The 21463-nt window shown below is 40.0% G+C and overlaps 1 protein-coding gene across 2 annotated transcripts in view; it reads left to right on the top strand.

The window, feature by feature from the left end:
* Window positions 1-38: 38 nt before the first annotated feature.
* Window positions 39-21463, top strand: part of VEGFC (vascular endothelial growth factor C) — an 80505-nt gene continuing 59080 nt past the window's right edge. For both annotated transcript variants that reach the window (XM_026067241.1, XM_026067242.1), the window contains exon 1: window positions 39-592. In XM_026067241.1, the coding sequence (XP_025923026.1) occupies window positions 449-592 (144 nt within the window). In that variant the 5' untranslated portion in view covers window positions 39-448. The remainder of the gene's footprint in view (window positions 593-21463) is intronic.

Raw genomic sequence — 21463 nt, 5'->3', positions numbered from 1 at the left:
CGGCCTCCGCCGCGGCGCAGCACGCGCTGCGCGGGGAGACCGGAGCTCCCCGGGGGGAGCGTCCGCTCGCTCCCGCTCTGCCTCTCCCTCCTTCCCTTCCCTCCTCCTCCTCCTCTCTGCGCTTTCCACCTCCCCTGCTCCTGAGTGAGCGCAGCCTCGGATGTCCGGTTTCCTGGTGGGTTTTTTACCTGGCAAACTCCGAACAACTTTGGTGAGAATTTGCAAAGCGGCTGGGAAAGTTGGGAACTCCCCTGCAGGCGTCTAGAAGCTGCTGCTGCTGCATCTTCTCCATCCCACGGATTTTACTGCCTTGGATATTGCGAGGGGAGGGAGGGGGGAGACGACAGCACCAGACGGGGGGAGGAAGAGAAAGAGCCTCATAATTTCGCCTGCATTCCTCCAACTGCCCCGTGGCTCCGCTGCGCGCCCGCCCTGCCATCTTTGCACCATGCACTTGCTGGAGGTGCTCTCGCTGGGGTGCTGCCTGGCCGCCGGCGCCGTGCTCCTGGGACCCCGGCAGCCGGCCGCCGCCGCCGCCTACGAGTCCGGCCAGGGCTACTACGAGGAGGAGCCCGACGCGGGGGAGGCAAAGGTACGTCCGTGCCCCGCAGCAGATGCGAGCTCCCTTCTGCGGGCGTGTGCCTGGGAGTCCGTTTGCACGGGCTTCTTGGAAATCCCGTCGAGGAAAATATTTGGGAGAAGCCTGTTGAAATGGGGGCTCTTCAGAAATCCGGGGCTGGGGGGCAGAGGTTTGTTTAAACAAAACAAAACAAAAAAAGTTTCTCGGGTTTCAGGGTTGCTGGAAGGCAGGCTGCAGAGGGAAGAAGTGTGTTTACAAAGAAACGCAATACACCTGATGGGCAGAGGCGGCCCGAGCGCTGTGCTCCCGCCGCGGTCCGGGCGGGTGCTGGGCTGACCGGCGAGAGGTCGCGGCCGCGGCCCCGGCGGCAGCGGCCCCGGCGGCAGCGGCCCCGGCGGCAGCGCCCCGCAGCTCCGGCTGTGCCGCCTTGGCGCTGGCGGCCGCAGCGCTCCCCGGGGGCGGGTCGGGGCGGCACTCGSGGCTGCTTCAGCGAGGGCAGAGCTGCGGGGTCCCGGCAGGGCCGGCGGCTGCGCGCGGTGCCCGCAGCGGGCTCGGCTGCGCAGAGCTGGGCGCTGCTGGAGGACGGGCTGAGCAACGCTTTGAGAAGCAGCTGTGCAGAGGAATGAAGTAGCGAGGGAAACGTGTGGGGGACGATGACAACAAAAAATGAGACTTTCCATTTGTTGAAAAGTCTCTCGGAGTTATTGGAACTTGCAGTGACCTACTGCTGCGTGACAGAGTTTACAGAAGGTGTAACTTGACACTTGCATTTGAAAACTCTGTCCAGACACACAGTTAAGGTTCTACATAAATTCTCAAATTCCGAGTGTATATTAATTTTTCTTTCTGCTGGAAATGTCATAACTTAGAATTCAAGTACCTTTCAACAAACTTTGTGGTTTTGCAGTTCCCAGTATGCTGATGCATAGAAAGGATGCACAGTATATACTTATGTAAGCATGTGATGTTATTAGAAAGACCTTTGATGTCCGAGTTCTATAACAAGTCTTACCCTCATTTAGATGTTCTTAAGATTTGCAGCTTGTCAAAAGCGATCATGACCCAGCTCATTCATTATTCACTGAAGTACAGGGGAAAAAAGTACAAAATGTGTGAATTAAAAATATCACTGTAAACCTAAATAAGTGAAGATTATCAGCTGAACTTTTAATCTGGTTGATGAAATAAGTTTAATATACCTGTGCTGTTGGCTTTACTGAATAAAAGTTTGGGAGACCTTACTGTAATTAAATGGGAAGTCAGACTCAGGTTCTGATAGTGTGCATTAGCTGTAGTTATTTTGGATATTCAAGCTGTTGTAGACCATGTGTAGTCCACAGATTCATGCTTTTCAAATAATATTCTGAACAGAAAAGGTTACTGAAGATATTGTACTCCCTCTTCAAACATTTCAATTAGAGCCTGAATGCTTATATTTTAACATCCTTAATGCTGTAAGTGATATACTGCTTAAATGCTTATCAAGTATTTTGCAAATCTAAATATTTAAAAATAGAAACACAAAATCAATCCAGCTGGTCAATCATTTTATCTTATCATTTAGACTATTTATAAAAATGCAAAACTTAGTAAAGGATAAAAAAATACCTCAACTCTTTCCAACCTATGATAGTAAGCCAGTTATTTCCTGAGTGAAATTGGTGTTTGGATTGTAAACCCTCAGAACAGCTTGTGCTGAAAAGGTAGAGAGAATCAAAACTGGAGCATGGTGCATACTTTGTACACTTAAACTGCTGAGGGAGAACAGCTGATAGTAAAGATACTCTCCTAAGTGATGCTGTACGTTTCCATGCACATGCTGTAGACAGTTAGCCTGTTTCTTAAAGAAACCTCAAAGTCTTAGGAGCTGCCGCTGTAGTGCGTTGTGTAGAAGTGCAAGTGTTCCCTGGAAAAAGGGGAACCGTGAGCAAACTGAAGGAAGAAAGGTCAAGTGACTGGGAAGTGAGTGGGTAGCATGTGTTAAGCAATTATGCTAACAAAAAAATGTTGGTGTGCCTGACTAGTGGTGAGTAGTAGTGCGAGATTCGGCATCTGAGCAGGCTTAGTTGTGAGTTACTCTGGTGATTTTTTCTGGAACTGTTTGAGTGAATGAGTGTTGTGCATGTTTGTCCCTGGGATGAGAGAATGTTGAGAAGAATGCCTGGAGTAATTAGAAAGGATTAAATAAGTAAACTGTAAGTAATTAGTTCAAGGAGAATGTGATTATACTGTCAGTAAAAAGTCATCTGCTTGAACTTTCTTAAATCAAATGAAAAATGCATGCTCTCTTGTGTTTATAGATGCTACAGTTTCCCCGTTTTAACCTTCCACCACATATGCCATACTGCTGTGTATTAAACTGATGCGTAAGTGCAGTTCTTACAACTTTGGGGAAAAACTTTTTATACAATATTTTTATTCCTCTTTACTCCTACTTTAATAACTTTTGCTTTAGAAACTTATTCCTAAAAGTGTGGATGAAGTTGGAGGTCCTCCAGCTTAGGAGGAAAAGCTAAGCAGAAAATAATGACTACTACATTTCTATGCAGGTAAGTGCTGTATATTAATCCTAGAGATGTCCTAGAATTTTGCAGCAACTTGGAAGTGTTACAGATATAAATAAATAGTAGTAGTTCTTCATATATAGCTCTTGCAAGGGCATGTGCTGCAGCAAGTGGGTACTGATGAGCTTGTGCAGGAGTGCCCAGTTCTTTTCAGCCTGAGGGTAAAGTTCATTATTTAATAAGATTACAGGGCCCAAATTAATGGTTTTGGGATGAACTGTCTGACCAGTGGAATGGGAATGAAACCTGCTTGTAAACCAACTCCTTAGGATTTCCTGCRTCATGAGGGAGTTCCCCCAAAGTGCAGAGTCCCACGCAGCCAGCACTTACGCTTCTCTCCCTGCCACCTTGGCACAGAGAAGTGCCTGGAGTGCTCTGTGCTTCCTGCAGGTCCTGGCCAGCTGGTAGAAGATGGAGCAGCTGCCAGACTGTTGCAACTTGTGCTGTGGCAGAAAACCAGGGAATTATAATTGGTCGTTGGTTGTCTCTTTCCTTGGGTGGCCTTGCGAGGAAGACAACCTCTTATTGTAGTTCTCCCTTAAGTTAAGGTGGAATAGTGGAATCCCAGCCCCCTTTCCCTGGAGTCCCCACGCTTGGGTGTGCAGCAGTCCCGTCTCTGCGCTCCCTCCCCTGCCACCCAGTGGGGGAGCTGCTGAGTAGCCGCAGCAAGAGAAAACAGCAGCTGCCAACAGGCTTGCATCAGACCTGCTCTTGGGAGTATTATGAAAGGGAGGCAGAAGGGGGGAGATAGAAGTTAATATTTCTTGCTCAACTCTGCAGTAATAGAGGTGGGTTGCATATATCAACCTGAAAACCATTCATTGGGGCTCAGGAAGAAAAGTCCTTTTTTTTTCTTTTTTTCTTTTAATTAAATGCCAAGTTTTTTCTTAATACTGTTTTTTCAAGTGCACAATTTAGAGCCTAGAAGAGTGGACTGGTGTCCAGGTTGCAAATCAGTGATGTTAAAAAGGTAAGATTGAGCAATACAGTGTAGAACTGCTGGAGGAGTGGCTTGATGCTCTCAGCTTCCATGAGCCTACTGAACATAATGACTTTGGTCTGATGAGGCCATATGGGGAGGTCTTGTCTCTAGCACTGGGGAGATGCTGTACAAGTCATTATATTTGCAGTAATATCTGTCAAGAAGGTGAGTTTCCCCCAAGTATGTCAATGTCTTGTGTGTCTGTGTGTGACATTTGAAAACTTCTTTACTTTTTTGTCGCTGATTTGTGTTTCAGAGTGCACCTGTTTGCTCTCTTGAGATATTCATCTAACAAAATTATTCTCTTATAGCCTCTCAAAAATCTGTGGTAACTATCACTCAGTGAAAAGAAAATTGCTGATTTAAGGTACTGACCTGAATTTGTCATAGATGCCAGGATATAATCTTTAGGTTTTTCTTTTCCAAAACACTTGGAGCATTCCTTTTCTTCCCAGGAGAGATAAATGTAACAAGGTTAAACAGAAACTCTTCTAATCAGGAAGGGTGAGCAGATATGTAACATCAATGACTTGAAACTTTAATTCCTATACTATCTGTGAATATTTTAAAAACTCTCGTGATGTATTTACTCTCTGGCTTGTTCTCTACATAGTTTCTGAATAGGGAACATGCAGTGAGCATATACATTGTCTACACAAGAGGTCAAAAAAATCCAAGTCATTCCATGTTGTTTGTTTGTTTTTTGAAAATTTCAAAATGAACTGGAGGGACTGTGCAGGCACTCAGGGCATGAACTAAAATTTTTAGGTTATTGAAATGAAGGTGTGACAGCAGCATGTACCGAGGCTGAATTAATGGTAATATGGTAACAATAGCAGGAATAGGTTATTATGGTAACAATAACAGGAAAGAAGCTAGCAGCACAACTAAGAGGGTTTGCCGTAGTTCATTTTGTTGTGTAGTAAAACCTTTAGGGTTACATGACCATACAAAAGCTGTATTGGTCAATTGTTCCACAGTGGCTAAAGAGGTTTTAAACTATAAATATACAAGAATTCTTCATTTTGTATTAGAATGGGAATGTATTTGCGTGCTATAAAGTTCATCCCTAAAAGCTACAGTGGGGTCTCTTTATGCAGACAGCAATAAACTGCAGAACAGTCTTTGTGCTGTGATTTCGTTTTTGCAATGAAAATGCACGCTCTTGAGCTCCGTTTATCTTAGATGCTATCTTAGCTGAGATACTTTTTTTTTTAATATCTGATGTAATCATAAAATGCTGCTGGTTGATGGCTAATGGATTTTAAATGCTGCTAGTGTGGGAGTCAGAGGAAAGCAGCAGTGTCAGTTTCTCGGCATTTTTTTTCCTTTCGCTGTAGAGTCTCAAACCCACCAGTTCAATGGCCACCTCCAAGTTTATGAAGTGTGCCTTACTCTGTGTCTTGATGCTACATGCACTGGTAAGAGATGAGGCTAGGTTTTCCACTCCAGAAAATAGTCGTGCTCTAGCATAAACCTCATTCCCAGTAATCAAGCAGTGCTAAACTGAGCAGGTAGGGTGAATGTTATTTTTCTGCTATTACTAAGTTTTGTCTGTTGCAACTTTCCTTTTTATACATGTAGGTATTCTTTTCAAAAACACACGCACATGCCATCTCTTTCTAGATGAATGATTTGTGTCAAATATAACTGGATGAGTGTAAGTAATATAATAAGACCCATTATGAAGACTAAATTAAGTAATATTTCTGCAAGCAAAATTGTTAACCTTTGCTGGCCTTTTGTGTGAGCAGCATACAATGTTAAGCTCTAAGAGCTCATGGCTCTTTCCAGCTCTTGGTGTAAGTATGTGCATTCCTGGGTGTCTTGTGTAAGCACACTTGTATGTCTGTGGGGGATTTCACAGGATTGCTGCTGACAAATAGCTGCATTTCTGAAGGTTCTAAAAAAGCTTTGGGGATTATTTTAACTAACTGCAGTATTTAGAGGCTGACATAAACATCCCTTCAAAAATACGTTTTTTAAATGTTTTGGACTCATGCATGTTCTTCAAGGATGTGTCCACTCATTTGAGTAAAAATAAACGAGGACTTGCTCTTTTAGCTGTTGTAGTGGTGGTAATAATCACCTTCCATTGATACACTGCATCCAGAACAGGAAGTCTGTCTAGAACCTCATGTTCAGCTGCTGCTTTTTTGAATGTGGTCAGTGATTCATTATAACCAAATGCTTGGAGCAAAGGAGATMCATATGAAGTCAGACTGGTATTCTATCAAGTTTAATATCCTAGTTTAATGTAAAAAATGTGCTACAGCTGTTTGTAGAATGAATTATAAGAAATTCGAAGAAAGGTTGTTTTTTGAAAGATGTAAGCACTTTCAAAGTCTTAAGTTGCTCCTTAAGATTTTTGGTGTTTGGTAAAGTCTTGAATTTTGTTTAGTGAGTAGGGTAAGTACAACTGTGTTCATTATCTATTATAAACATTTAATACTTTTTTTTTTAATTCTACCCTGCTTTTGACCTCAGTGATATGTAGTACCAAATTCTCTTCCAAGCATATATGCTTCTGCTTCAAAAGCACTATTGGCTGCATGAATTGCAACATAATTTTAAATTACAGCATGATAGCTTGGAAGGCGGGGAGGAGTGTTGTTTGTTGAATTCTTACTTTGTATGAGTTTGACAACTTGTTTTCCTAGTATTAAGAAGTTATTTTGTGTTTGCCTGGCACCAAAATTTTCTCTGATGACTTAATATTTATGTTTTGTTGTATTTTTCCCCTTTGCTGCATTTCAGATTTTAGTTAGGAAATAGCTAAACTGTAAGTCATTTACTCTTTCACTATAATCATTATAAGTTAATTTCTCTAGCTCTTTATGCACTTTTTTTCTTTTGAAATTTCCTCTGATTTGTCTAAGATGGCTCTAACTCCTTACAAATATTTGAAGACTGCAGTTGCCAGTGGAATGAATGAGTATTTTGTGAAGATCCTCCTATTTAGCACTCTAGTSAAGAGGAATGGAGTTATTTAAGAGGGAAAAAAAGTACAGGAAAACACTTTTGGAAAGTTTTCRTGGGGCAAAGGGAAAGTGTAGCTTGTAGATTGTGACTACACAATACTCTTCCATGAGGAGCGTGACTTCTGTGTTTGGGTTCCTGGACTTACTTGCTGAGGCAATGCATCTTCTTTTCCTATACAAAATTTTGGGAATTCTGATTGTGGTTAACTTCAATGTAAAATGATTAATTGTGTAAGTTAGTTACATTAATTACATGATATTGCAGTCACCCTGCTCCCTGTAGTGTTCCATACTGTTTACATATGGCTTGGCCTACTCTGTGTACCATCCAATCCTGGCAATTTCCAAATAACCTGAGGTGCTGATCTCGGGAATGCAGCTTAAAATCTGTTTGAGGTGTTTTACAGCATGTTCCTCATAGAAAAGAGTAGGGTGTTTTATCCTGGGCAAGGAAAAAATACTGGCAAAGAGCTTAGAAAGTTCTTGGAGGACACCAGAAGGCTCTTGGGGGCAGGGAGCATTGGTATTTTTCTCTGGTATCACAGATGTGGCATCCCCTGTGTTACTCCAACTTGCTTGTGGCTGCATTGTGAAACAACAGGTATTACAGGAATCTGATGTCATCTGTGTGTCCAAAAGCAAAATCCTTTATACTATCAGATGGTTTCACTCTTTGATTCTTCTTATCCCAGGATTATTCTCAGTTCACAAGGGGCAAAGGAATACAGCTGAGAGGAGTGTTTTGTAGAACAATGCTAGTGTTTGGCTATATCCTCATTTTTTCCAAAGGCGGTTGTAGCCCCCTCAGCCCCCACAACTGCCAGAGTGAAAAATTTCAGGACTTGTTATAAAGAATGTCAGAAAAAGGAGATAGGCTATTGGAGGTCAATCAGGAGAAGTAAAAACAGTCTTGCTGTCCTTCAGCTTTCTCCTAATGCAAATTCAGCAGGCCAAGTGTATTTAGGTGGACTGCTCCAGCTGTCCAGAAAATAGATGCCTCAACAGTGAAAAATATTTAAAGAACCAAAAGGGGAAACCAGCCAAATGAAACTTCACACATTAGCTGCTCTCTATTTATTCATGTTTGCCTAGAAAATGAAGTAGGGGTTTTTGTTTTGCATTTGTTTTTTGGTGTTTTTTTTTCAATTTGGCTAAGAGGGATGCATCTGGTAAGTAACCTCTGAAGTCTGCTCAGGAAACCTTATCATTAGAAAAACAAATAGCAGCAACTGTAGAGATTGAAGTATTTATTACTTCCAGATCAAATGTTAATTTTGGAGGGTTGTATTATAATTCTTATTCAAGTAAGATCCATTCATCCCTTTCGAGATAGGTGTCTAATGCTCATTACCCTCTAAGTATGGGATCCATATAAACAGTCGTGTGAAGAAAAATTGGTAGTTGTTGTTGGAGATGAGCTGTTTGCAAATGTTCTGAGATTTGTGTCCTGCTCTGCTAATTGGGATTGTGATCTTATGGGACTCTTGCTGATGAAGCAGTCTGAGTGCAGTGTGCCTGAGATCCCCTTCATGGGCCCCTCTGAGACCTGAGCAGGCTCAAATGGACAACGCTGTGAACCTGTTCTCCTGTTCAAGGAGCTCATATAAATCAAGAGTGGGATCTGTGGACTTAGATTTACACTTAAGTGCAATGCTCTAAGAAAGCTCCAGGAGTTGAGCTCCAGGAATTGTCTGTGTAGGTGGTCTCAACTTGTGCTATATACAAATGAAAGAAACTTAACCTGGATGAAAAATTTCCAAGTAGTTCAAAATGTAAGAAAAGCTTTGGAACTGAAGGAAACTTAAAAGAAAAAAGGTTGTTCAGGCATGTTTTTTCCTTTCTTTCTTTCTTTCTCTCTCTCCCTCTYTTTTTTTTTTTTTTTGTAGCACTTCTTGCCACTTGCATGTCATATATATTATTTAAGTTCTCAATATTTCTTTGAAATTTTTTTCCTTTGGAACTCTGTAAATTCAACACAGTCTTGACCTGTCATTCTTGCTGACTAATGGTCATTAACTATTGCAAACTATGTGACAGCTTTGTGGCTGTTGTAAACTGGAGACAAGGATGATACCACCAAATTAGGTTTCACTGTAAGTCAAAGAAAGCATTTGTATTTTGTGCTACAGGATAGTTTGTTATTTGATGCAATACTGATGACAAAATCTCTGTTTGCATTCTCACTATTATTTAGAGAACAACACTCCTATTTCTTGTGGGGAGCTGGGAGGGGTAGAATTTACTTTTTGACATAATGCAGAAGAGGAAAAATATGTAACATCAATCACTTCAGTTACATTTGTTTGTATCTGGCAGCTGATACACTTGATAGAAACTCAAATTGCATGTAAATGTAATAGTACCAAGACTCCTTGATGCAGACTAAATATATCATTTTTTATAGAATTGCTACCTATGGTTAGATTCAAAGTGTAATTAACTGCCTGAGGAAACTAAGAAATACTTGTGAGCTAGCGTCTCATTGACATTTGTCTCTTGCCTCTGGACAGATGTTTCCAAATTAAAGCAGAGCCTACAACTTCCTCCCTACCCCACCCCCTCCCCAGCAAATCTTGCGTAACAGAGGCAGTGTGCTGCTGTGGTATGAACGTGACTGTTCACTTTGTGTTTCATTTTATTCATGTATGTCAAGGCACTCTTGTCAAGATTTCAATTTCTCTTTGCAGTAAGGAATTCATTTTTTATTTTCCTTTATATCATTAATATTTAAATATTCTGTGATTTGGAGGAAACAAGATAATCTTGTACATAATCATCAGGCTTTTACTCTTGAATCTTGGTAGCTTCACTAAACATAAAGTGTTTTTCCAGGAAGGAAGATAACCATGGACTCTTATTTTGTATTTCCACTTGGGTGTGTTTCTGGCTGGCTAGAGAAGAACCAAACATCAGCTTCATTTAAAAATACCAAGAATCCTGTTGTGCAGGGTACAGCTTTTTGGAGAACATTAGCAGCCTTTAAATCTTCCGCTGACATGACTGAGTATTTTGGATATTGTCCTGTCTCCTTTCTGAAGTTTCATGGCCTTTCATGGAGGTTTTATCTAAAGTGTCAGGTAGCAAAAGCCAATAGAGAAGAAGGTCAAAACCAAATTCTCTGAAGGTCTCCTTATTGTTTGCTGGAGTGTTAGTAGCGCTGAGTTTAAGTGACCTCTGCCTTGTGTTCCCAGGTGTACCCATGACACAAGAGTGTGCTCTGTTGAATGTACAGTTCAGAAAGGTGTGGGCTCTCTTTGCTGCTCAGCAAAGCCCGGCAGCTGGTCAGCTCCTGGCAGGCTCGATGTGATGCCTCCTGCCTCTCGGGAATGCCACATTATTAATGTTGGGCACGCAAGATGGTCTGGAGTTCCTTTTAGGAGGGGACTCGCAGTGCCTACTCTGAGGTAGGTGGGCTTGGTAAACAGTCTGAACTCAAAATGAGATTAAGCTGCCTTAAAACGGCAAATTGAGTTATAAAGCTATGTCTCTCGAGACCAGACCACTTGAGTAATGTAGCCTGTACGACTAAAAGGCATGGATAACAATGAGTGAAAAAATGCTTTATATTTCTTGCCCAGTAATAGCTGCCTGTTTCTCCCTGATCATCAGCTGTCAAAATGATCAGGATCTTTGTTAAGATTAATGAGAACTCTGTTTCTTCTTTCCTTCTTCAGATGACTGGGCTAGCAAGTGATCAAATCACTAAAAACAAATGAAAAGAGTAAAGAGCTCTAGAGGAGTTCTGAGTCCTTTCTTCTCCCAAGTACCTGTGGACAGACTGATAAGGCAGTAGAAGTACATTGAACTCTGATCTTGCAGCGGAAAGTAGGTGGGGTGAGAAAGGAAGGAACAGTGAAGGATTTTTAGAGGACCATTCTTCAAAGGAAGGAAGAATTAAGCTGTTGGGTTTTGTTTGTCTGTTTGTTTTTCCCCTCCATGCAACAGGCAGAACTAAAGAGTTAGGCAAGCCCCAAGTTGAATAGTCATTATTAATCTGGTTTAACAGCATAAAAAGGCTCTTTGTAGCAACCAACCTCTTTGAATATCTTAGCATAGCCAAAGATTTCAGAGAAATAATGAATTTTTCAAATCCTGATCTCTCATGACAGATGGAAGATCTGTATTTTTCTCTTGATCCTTTAAGTAGCTGCTTTACTCCACGATTAGTAAGCTTATGATATTTGTTTTGAATATTGAAGTAACATAAGAGTAGAAAAATTGCTGTACCTGGTCAGACCAAACACTTGGTTTGCCCTCTATACCATTTCCAACAATATCCTGCAGATAGGGATCTTCTTGTGCAGCTCCTGCTGCAGAGCCTCTAATCCCACTTGTGCCCCAGATGTGGCAGAGGGTGACTTGGAGAGTGCTTTTATTGTTGGAGACCTCATGAAGAGCAACTATCTGCCACGTTCCCCCCTCCCAGTTTGCCGCAGGTGAAGGCTGCCTTTTAGCTGTGGGCATATCCTGCAGGAGGACAGCACCCACTGAATGCTGACCTCAGTTCCTTCTCAGACCTCTGACCTGTGAACTTTCCCGCCCGACCCCTGTGCGTCACTTGTGCAGGCTGCACAACATCCCGCTGATTTGTCTCCAAACCATCCCATGGAAACCGCTCTGCAGATTTATACTCCAGTTGCTTCATTTCTTCAACCTTGTATCCCATAGTCTAAGTTTAGGAGAAACCCTGAAATGCAGGTGTGTGAGTAGGTACCTGGTGCTAGTTTCATAGCCAATGGAGACTTAAGTTGGAAAATTCACAGAAGAGCAGGCACGGGGGTGTTAACAGGGTCCACTGGCTCATGGTTTCTGTAGTGAGTGGGCAACCATGGCAACATGCACCTGGCTGCAGCCACTCTTCTGGCTCTTCCAGTACCTCTTAGTTAGTTTTTGGCTGCACTGTTTCTCTTTCCTTTTTATTTATGCCCTTACCATCCAAGGCTCTGCCAAATTACAGGACCTCCTTGACAACCTCCTCCTGAGTACAAGAAATAGAAAGTGTCACTACATGCTTGCAGGCTGTTGGCAGCAGAGCAGCTCGTGGACTTCTGAGCCTTAAATGAGGAATTGGGGCTGGGGGGGTGGGGGTTGCTTTATTTTATTTAATAGCCTTCAGGTGACTTTTCTTCTATGAACTATCCAGGTGCTTTTTGAACCCAGAGAAGCTTTTCAGGCATCAACACCCGTCTGTATCAAGAAGTTTGGCTGTAGTGGATGTTCTGCTTGCAAACACACGCGTGTGCACGCACAAAGAACCATTCCTTCTGTTTGTCCTGAGCCTGACACCTGCTAGTTTTGTGTGAAACTCCCTTTGCTCTTGCACAGGAAAAGACAGGCACCAATCCTTTCCATGCCACTTGTGGTTTTATTGAATTCCCTTCTCAACGATTTTTTTCCAGGCTAAAGATCCTTAGTTTATTTAGCCCATTTTTTGTATTGAAACTGTTATTTACCTTTGATCAATCTGCTTACCTTTCTTAGTTCTTCTCTTTGAGACTGAAGCAAGGAGAAGGGAGAGCCAGGACAGCACACAGTATTCCAGATGTGGGACAGCATTGATACATATAGGGAAATGATGATGTTTTGGTCTCTCTTCCCTAGTAATTCCACTTATTTACTTTCAAAGTGTTGCTTGCTTGGAGAGTAACATGCCAGACATGAGTATGATTAAAGTGTCTCTTTTAAAGAACTGCCCACATTTATATTGAAGAATTGGATGAGGGAGAGCACTTCAAATTATTACTGCTTCCTCAAAATTCACATAAAAGCTGTTCTCAGAGAGGCCTGTTTCAAGATGATGTATGATTATTTAACCTCTGTGTTCATTATGCTCTGAATGTGTTTTTCTGCCTGCCACATGTGCACAGTGAGAGATTTAATGGGACTAGCTATCTTCTGAGTTATAAACCACGAGTTGTATATTTAACATCTTTAATGATTTTTGAGGGATGAGATACTGTGTTCTCAAAGTAATCTGTGAAATATGCCAGTAAACTTGTAATGCTTGTTTATACCTATTAAAAATAGGATGTTACTATAGGGTAAGATTTGTGAGAGCTTGGTTATGTAACTGTTGCATATGACTAAACATACTTATTAGGAGCCTACCTATAGTTGCAAAGTTTTAGATACACAACAAACCTAGCTTAAAGCATGAGAATATAAGAAAAGCCTTACTAGGTCAGACTAGTGTTTTGCCTCTGACAGTGTCAGTAGCACACCTTATGTAGGGAGAACATACGACCTTGGTCGCTTTCTGAAGTTTTTTCCTCTCATACTCTCCCAATATCCACTGTTGGATTAAGGGTATCGGAGGACACATCCCTGCCTTTTCCCTTCAGTATCTGTTTATGGACCTCTTGTCCATGGACTTGTCTAGTCTGTTTTTGAACACACCATGAACAGTTAGTAGATTCTGAGCTACTTCATGTCAGGACAGCTTGGGTACAACAGAGCTTCTGTGGTTTAAAAGTGACCTGCAAAATCTGTAAAGACTTTTTCTACAGTTAATATTCTCTGCTATTCTCTTTGAGTCTTATGTATAACATAGACACAAAAGTTATTTTCAGCAGTTAGAAAATAAAATTAACTACTTATTTTGGGATCTGGGCTATATGTCCTGAAACTCTCAAAGACCAAACTAAAGAAAGAACATATTCATGTTACTTTATTTTTACATCCTATTTTTTAAGCATATGCAAATGCATATAGTGTTTTGGCCAGTCATATGGACTGCATTCAACGCCCCCCCCCCCCCGCTTTCTGGATGTCATTTGGGCAAGATGCTGATAGCAGTAAGAGGCTATTTTTAGGGTCATCCTTTTGTCATTTATTACTTACACATTGTCTTTTTAATTGCTTTCTGCCTGTGGTTTCGACAGCTGTGGGCAGTGCTTTCCTATGGGCCAGGATCAAAATTTGGACCTCTGCTGAAATGCTCAAGGTGACTGAAATCTTTATTGCAAAGTTTGTTTGTAGGAAATTCCATATTCCAAATACTATGTGATGAACACAACTGCCATACGCTGAGTATAGGAATCTTATTGTGCTCTTGATGCCCTACTCCATAGAAAAGTATAGGAAGGTTTTCAGGAATATTTAGAGGAGGAAGATGATGGAGTTGAGTCCCAAACATAGCTGCTATTCTCCTCCTACCATCAAGGGAAACTTTTCAGCTAAGGGTTGTATGAATATGAACTTTTGCAGGCTTCCCAGTGTTTTTTCTTTGTTCAGGGTTCTAGGACATCTTTCCACTCTGTCACTGGAGAAGTACCATGTGCTGCTCTGTCTGAGGAATTCGGGCATCTTGTTAGGGCCCCCTTGAGGTGCATATGTGTAAATCCATGTGATCWTCTTTTAGATATTGTCTAACAAATGATATGTTGAATAAAATTCAAGTTAGTTTTCTCTGGATAATCATCGGGTTCTAAATATTTTTTTTGTTCCCTGCTTGTGCCAGTCTATTGGATTCTGCTATTGTTTAGCATATTCTTTATTAGAACTGTGAAAATTATATATAGAATGGTAGCTTTGATTTAAATCTTTTCCCCTCTATAAATAATGTGTACAGTGAATTCCTCAAAATCTCAATTATAGTCCTTATCATACAGTCCCTAGCTTATAGACTAACTCCGTCTCTTGGACATGCTCTTATAAAGACTTATATTTTTATAATCACTGTATATTTTTAACATTTGAACTGCCTAATGAGGGAAGCTATAAAATTCAAAGCTTATTCTGAGGCATAGTAGGGTGTATTCATTAGCTAACTGATTTCATTTGAATGGGGTTTCCCTTTCATTTTATGAGTAACAGTGCAGTCTTGGGGGATTTAAAGTAAAGACATAAAGCTTTACTAAGGTGTTCAGTTGGCTRCTTATCTTATCATAGAACTTCCACTGATAGCTGAGTAGTAATATTGAAAGAAAAATGGAATTACAAAACAGTGGTTTTGGTAATCATTAAAATGACTGAATTTCATGCAAAACTACTCTTATATTGCTTACCTACTATCCAATATCCTTTTATAAAATCAGAATTATTTTGTAACCTGTGTCCAGACATTCTGAAATGGAAATGCTTTAGCCAGATCACATTACTGACTTCAAAGTATTCTAGGGAATAAAAACCCAGGCTGTCTCTGCTCAGTGTGAGAAGTTTCCACCATCCTCTTCGGGGATGATTGCTCTATTTCATTCCAGACCGTGGCAGAGCTGTACCTGGAAAAGACGGATAAAGTTGTTGTTTATTGAAATTGCATTATTTTTACGTAAGAGCATGGCTGTGTAAACTGTAATACTGGAAGAAAAAAAAAAAAAGCTGAGAGGGACAGCAAGCTGTAGCTTTAGGCTTGTCCTTYATGCCTATGTTCTTCAGTAGCTCCTGTGTTTTAAATGTACTTCCCCTTCCWGTTCCATGCTGCTTTCTTTACTACTTGTTTCTCATCTTCTTTGAACCATGATTTGATATGATCTCTCCCTTTTCCTTCCTGCCCTTACCCATCGTTCTAGCCTTTAATTGCCCCTTTTCTTGCAAATAACTGGCAACTAAGCTGCACCAAGCTGTCACAACTCTTCTCTCGCTTTCCTTTGGCTCTTTGTCTCTGCAAATTCAGTCCCTACCCTGGTCCCCATTCAGCCTCTCTCTCCTCTCTCCCCCCTCTCCCCTACTAGCTTCAAATCACAGCATTCTTTCCCTACTTCTCCCACTCTTTTCTCTCAGATCCAAGTTTCAGTTGCAAACTCTAGCTCTGTTCCCTCTCCCAGTTTCCTTCCTTTTTTTCTCATCTTCCTTTCAGGGCAGAATGTTTGAGCCTCTTTCTGTTTTCTATTCCTTTACACTCAGCTTTCTGCTTTTTAGCTGTCCACTCTGGAGTCGCTGAGAGTACAAGAGAGAAAAATCTCACTGCTGTCATTTTAGAGCCTGCTGTAGACCTAAGCTATACCGCACAGAAAGTCTTGTTCAGCAGCTTCAGTGGAAGCATGTTGATTATTGCTTAAACCTTTGGGGGTTTTAGAGGAGAGATCTGCCAAAGACTCCACGGGAAATTCATGAACTATAATGTTTGAAAACTTATTCATTGCGCAAATTTTGATGAAGATGATAAAGTATGCACCCGAGGCACCCTCTGTTTTTCTTTTTATTCCCTATCATTCCAAATCATACTTTCCTGTCAGTTTAAGGTGCTACAAATCTTGGAAGAGGAGACTGCACAATTTTAAAGTGGACAAAAAACAGGCTTTAGGACAGTGGAAAATTGAGCTGCAGGTTAAAGTCTGTCAAAATCTTTGAATAAACAGCTGGAAATAAGGTCTTACAAGTGGAAAAATTATGCCAGTTCCAGCTGAAGTTAACAGCTCAAACCAGTGTAGTTTGGTACTGCTAGCCAAAGCAGTGTTCCTATCACCCAGGTTGCGTATTTGTCCCCTGCACAGTCTCTTCCAGAGTGTCTGGATTAGGAACTGGGGATCTGCATGGGGAATTGAATCAGGAAAGTGATCTGGACAAACACTTGAGTGGGGAGATGTTATGGCGGAGGACTGCTTGGATTGACTGGTCTTTCGATCTGGTTTACCTCTTGGCTTCACAAATGCTTGTTTCTTCATAGGGGAGAAAGTAGTGTGACGACAGGAATCAACAGCTGGGAGTAGGCAGGGTAGAGGATTTCCTTTTTTTGGTGGCAGTGCTAGCATAGGGCACTTACCTATAACTTAGGATAACAGTGGGGCTGTTAACTCTGCTGTGATGGCCTRTTTTCTTTTTGCTTTGCAACATAACATGAAAAAATAGCCTTAGAGCAGAAAACGTCTTGAAGAAGGCAGCAATCCTTTGGAAAATGTCTGTGATGACTGGTTCGATGCATCTCACTTGATCTGCTTAAAGGTTAAGTAACTGATTTAAGCTAATTATCTGGACTCCTTTTATAATTAGAAGAGAGAGAAGGGCACCTCCAGGGAAGAAATGAGACTACCTCATCAGCCACAGTTTCCAGATTTTTTTCGCAGTTTTCAAGTTTTGGAAGTTTTAATTTTTAAGTGGGCATATTGATGTGCATGGGGGTTAAATGCAATAACTGCGTGTGTGTGAGTGTGTGCGCATATGTATGTATGTGTATATATCTTATGTAACTAGAGCAGCTCTTTTCAGTTGCATTTGCTATTTTCCCATGTTGACTTTGCTGAACAAGAAATTGCTGAAGGATTTTCTGAAGTATCTGAAGTGTTTCTGTCCTCAGACCAAGATTGAAAGGTTAGATACTGTACTGAATTTTTGTTTAAATCCTGTCAGTCAGTGCTGAGTTATAAATAGCAAGTGGCTGAAGGAGAAGATAAAAGGGATAGAGAGAAACAGCAGCAGAGGAGAGAGGAGGAGGAAAGAGGGAGAAAATGCCATGCAACTGTTCCCACAGCTCCAGCAATCTGTGTATTCTGTGGCCAGAAACTGTCTTAATAGGAACACTGTATAACATTTTTCTGTTCTGAGAGAGCCTAAAATAGATTTTAAACCAAAAATTTTTTTAAACAGACTGTGTATCACATCAATGCATCCGATATACCAACTGTTGTCTTGATTCCTATTCATAGCTAATACACTGGAATTAAAGGAGAGATAATTTTAGTCCGGAATTTCCTGAGGTCAGATACTTTTATTTTAATGTTTTGTTCTGTATCTGGATACTGTTGCTTAATTTAGGTCTAACTGTAGAATATGGTGATGTTGTTTCCACCTTTATATGTGTGTGTGTATATATAGATCCTTTTAAATTTATATTACTATATTCAAGAAACTAAATGTGTACTTAAAACTGTCAGCTGATCTTTATATCTGAGAATTCTCCTATAGATGGAGTAAACCACTCAAATTACTCAAAATTTTAAGYCTTCTTTCCATGAAATAATCTTTTGTAATTGTATTTTTTAGTTTCTAACAAATTAGTAATAATTTAGAAACTATAGGATCACAGGAAAAAAAAAATTAAAATGGAAAATAGTTTCATAAAATTCGGTATAATTATTTGAGCTGGTTGGAAAGCAGGATACAATCTGATATTTCAAAAAGACTTTTTGTTAACTGCCAATTTTTACACAGTCCCCAAAACGTTCTAGTCAGCTCTCATAAGTGTAGAGGAGAAACTCCAATTGCAGACTGGTAAGTTGTTCAGGAGTTGGTTGTCGTGTACATGTTACAATCTTGATAAAAGTGTACCGTACCTAGGTATTATGCTAAGACTACAGTACATTTACTTCCTGTTTTTATTTATATTTTATAGATGATGTCAAGCTTTAAAGTCAGTATAGTCATATAAAAATATACCACTGAAGTGTAGTATAGGGGAGCACAACAAATGTGCATTATAAGGAGAACTGTTTTTAATTAGAGCAAATACATCTTCAGGACAAAAATATGTCTTCATGTGTGGAAGAGAAGCTTTTCTAATTGTTAGTCTCCTGACTCACWATACAGTAAAATCACCATGTCCACTTTATCTGATGTGGCTGGATAGTAGGCTGAGTTGAGCTAACTTTGGCTGCACTGACTTAATTATTTTATTGTATCTTATGTCACTTTTTCTTCCCTAGCATAAAAATTGATAAAGATACACATGAGACAGCAGTGCTCAACTTACCATCCTTCTTTTTATTAATCTTATACCTTCCAAAAATTTTCCAGTTCTTTATTCCTTGATTTGCAAAGGCTGGAGTGCACTTATGTTTGTATTTGTAATTTCCATAGTTTGTTCCATAATTAAATGTGATTGCTCACACATGTACCTTTAGATACACTCATAAATCTTTGTGGCAATGGCAGTGAATCAATTGCCTACACTCTGTGCTAACTTAGATGCCAAACATGATTTCTCCTTCACTCACCTCCACCCACCTGCCCCCATTTTCATCCTCCTTTAATAAATATTTTTTTCTGAGTGGAGAGGGTAAGATCAGAGTCTCCTCTCTCTTACTTATTCATTTCATCTGAGTCAAAGTATTTCATAGTTACCTTATTCTTTTCTCATATCTGCTCCAAACTCTGAAATATAACAAACATTCCAAGTGATAGTTTTCCATGTAGTAAAATTGCTTGCAAAACAGTGCACAGTTGCATCTTGATTTTGTTCAGTGAGTGAATTACAGCACTCAATATGGACCTGTAGTTCCCTTCCAAAGAAAATACAATGTATTGGCCTTGGTGGTCTTATGTGTTGGGTTTTTTTTGTTTTTTTTTTGTTTTTTTTTTTGGAGGGCTGAAGTTTTCTTGGTCCTATATGTGTGTTTGATTCTTAAAATTAAGGAGCTGCTGTTTTAATATCTGATATCCCAGTAATAACAAATGTTTAAAATATGAAGAATTTTGTACTGAAATTTAGAAYAGAGTGAGAAGTTAATGTGCTATGGCTTAAATGCTATTTAACTGAGAAGGTTTAGGTATTCTATTTAGCTGAAAAGCTAAAGTGCTATGGCTAAAATTGAGTCTGTCTTAAAGTTTTTACCAAAATGGGAAAATTTGTTGGAAATCAGGTATAAAATTGTTTTTGTTTTAACTAAGGTGTTTGGATTTTTTTTTTGATAAAGGTTGTTTTGGTTATGCCCAATACTTAAAAAACAGAAAACTAAACCTATGACGACATACTGACTTTACCAATCTAGTCCTGCTTTTAAAACTCCTGGAATTTAAACATCTGGCACATTTTCTTCATTATCTACATTCCTTCAAGGTATTCTTTCAAATGCCATGCTAATCAAATATCAGTCATAGGTCTTTAGAATCATCATATGTGACTATGAAGAACAATAAGCCAAGACTAATTGAAAAATTAATAACAGTTATGGTGCAGTTTAAATGACTTATCAGCATCATTCTCACTCTAAATCTTTCTGCTATTAAAATTTTAATTTAGTATCAAAACACTATTGCTTTTTTTTCCCTCAAGCCCCAGTCGCTTTCCAGCATCCCTTATAAGAACACCACTGTAATGTTAAATCTGTCATTGTGCTTCTGTGCAAATCAAATTGTTGATGGTTTTCTGTAATTACTTGCTAAGTGGGTAAAATTTGGTTGTACATTTAGGATCATTCCCCCATTTTTACATATGTGATAAAATATTACCTGTAGTTCATAGATGATTACATGGTACTGGTGTTTAGATAATGTTTTTGAATAGTACTAAGAACACACTGTATATTATCTATTTTAAGAAACACCATGTAATCATCATAAAACTTCTGCAATGTAGGTAAGCTAGTTCTATGTTTATTGATACTGCTACTTAGATAGCCTTCCTGAAATCTTTTTGAAGTATTTAATAGGAAAGTAACAATCTCTGAGCCAGAGGAAGTGTATAGTAACTATGCATCTTTTAAGTTGCTGTTGGCTAATGTTGTGTCTCATAAGCCGGTTTTCTGTGGAGCTAGAAAATTTTGGAGAATAAAGTAAAAGGCACACATGTGAAATAGGTTTGATTGATAGAAATTATGACAAATAAGGAACACTGAATGCAGCTCACTATAGTCCTCATTCATGGTTTTATGGGAAAAGGCTGTTCAAATTTGTTAGGGAGGAAAGCGGAAGTGAATCAGTTTAAACACTTGCTTTAAATCCAGTGGAGTGCCCTAACTTTTCAGCACGATAATCCTGACTCTGTCAGGCCTCATATTTACCATTGGCAATAAGCACTGGCAGAAGCAAACCATTAGAGAAAATATCTTCTTGTAAAGCTGGGAATTTTGTCTTAAAGTGTAGCTGAGACCCTGTAGTACCATGCTAGTTTGAATGACCTTGGTAATAAACTGCAGAAGTGTTTTGTGTGGCCTATAAACTAACAGCTTATAAAGATAGGGTGAGTAATAAACAAACATATACATATGTTACTGTTGCAGAAATACTTCCTATGTTAGCTACTATGTTACCTCTGCTACATTGCATGCAAACAATTCCCATACGATTTTGTAATGTAAGACCAAACTGAATGGACAAGAGTATTTTTTTTTTAACAGGACCTCTAATGGTTGTTTTGTTTTTCCCCTGCTGTAATAAAATGCTGGCAGTGCCAAATGTGAAAACTCATGAGACAGGCAAAGCAARTAGAGACTTTAAATTTATGAGACTCGAAACAAAACTGATTTAGATTGTGTGGTTTTTATCTTACAGTATTTAAAGTTGAGTGTACTTGGTACATAGATAGAATCACAGAATCACAGAATGGTTGAGGTTGGAAGGGACCTCTGGAGATCATCTAGTCCAACCCCCCTGCTCAAACAGGGTCACCTAGAGCACATTGCACAGGATCGCGTCCAGGCGGGTTTTGAATATCTCCAGAGAAGGAGACTCCACAACCTCTCTGGGCAACCTGTTCCAGTGC

This window comes from Apteryx rowi, unplaced genomic scaffold (genome assembly GCF_003343035.1).
Source record: "Apteryx rowi isolate R43461 unplaced genomic scaffold, aptRow1 scaffold_255, whole genome shotgun sequence".
Lineage (NCBI taxonomy): Eukaryota > Metazoa > Chordata > Aves > Apterygiformes > Apterygidae > Apteryx > Apteryx rowi.
The sequence above is the reverse complement of the archived record's forward strand: the minus strand, read 5'-3'. Positions and strand labels throughout refer to the sequence as shown.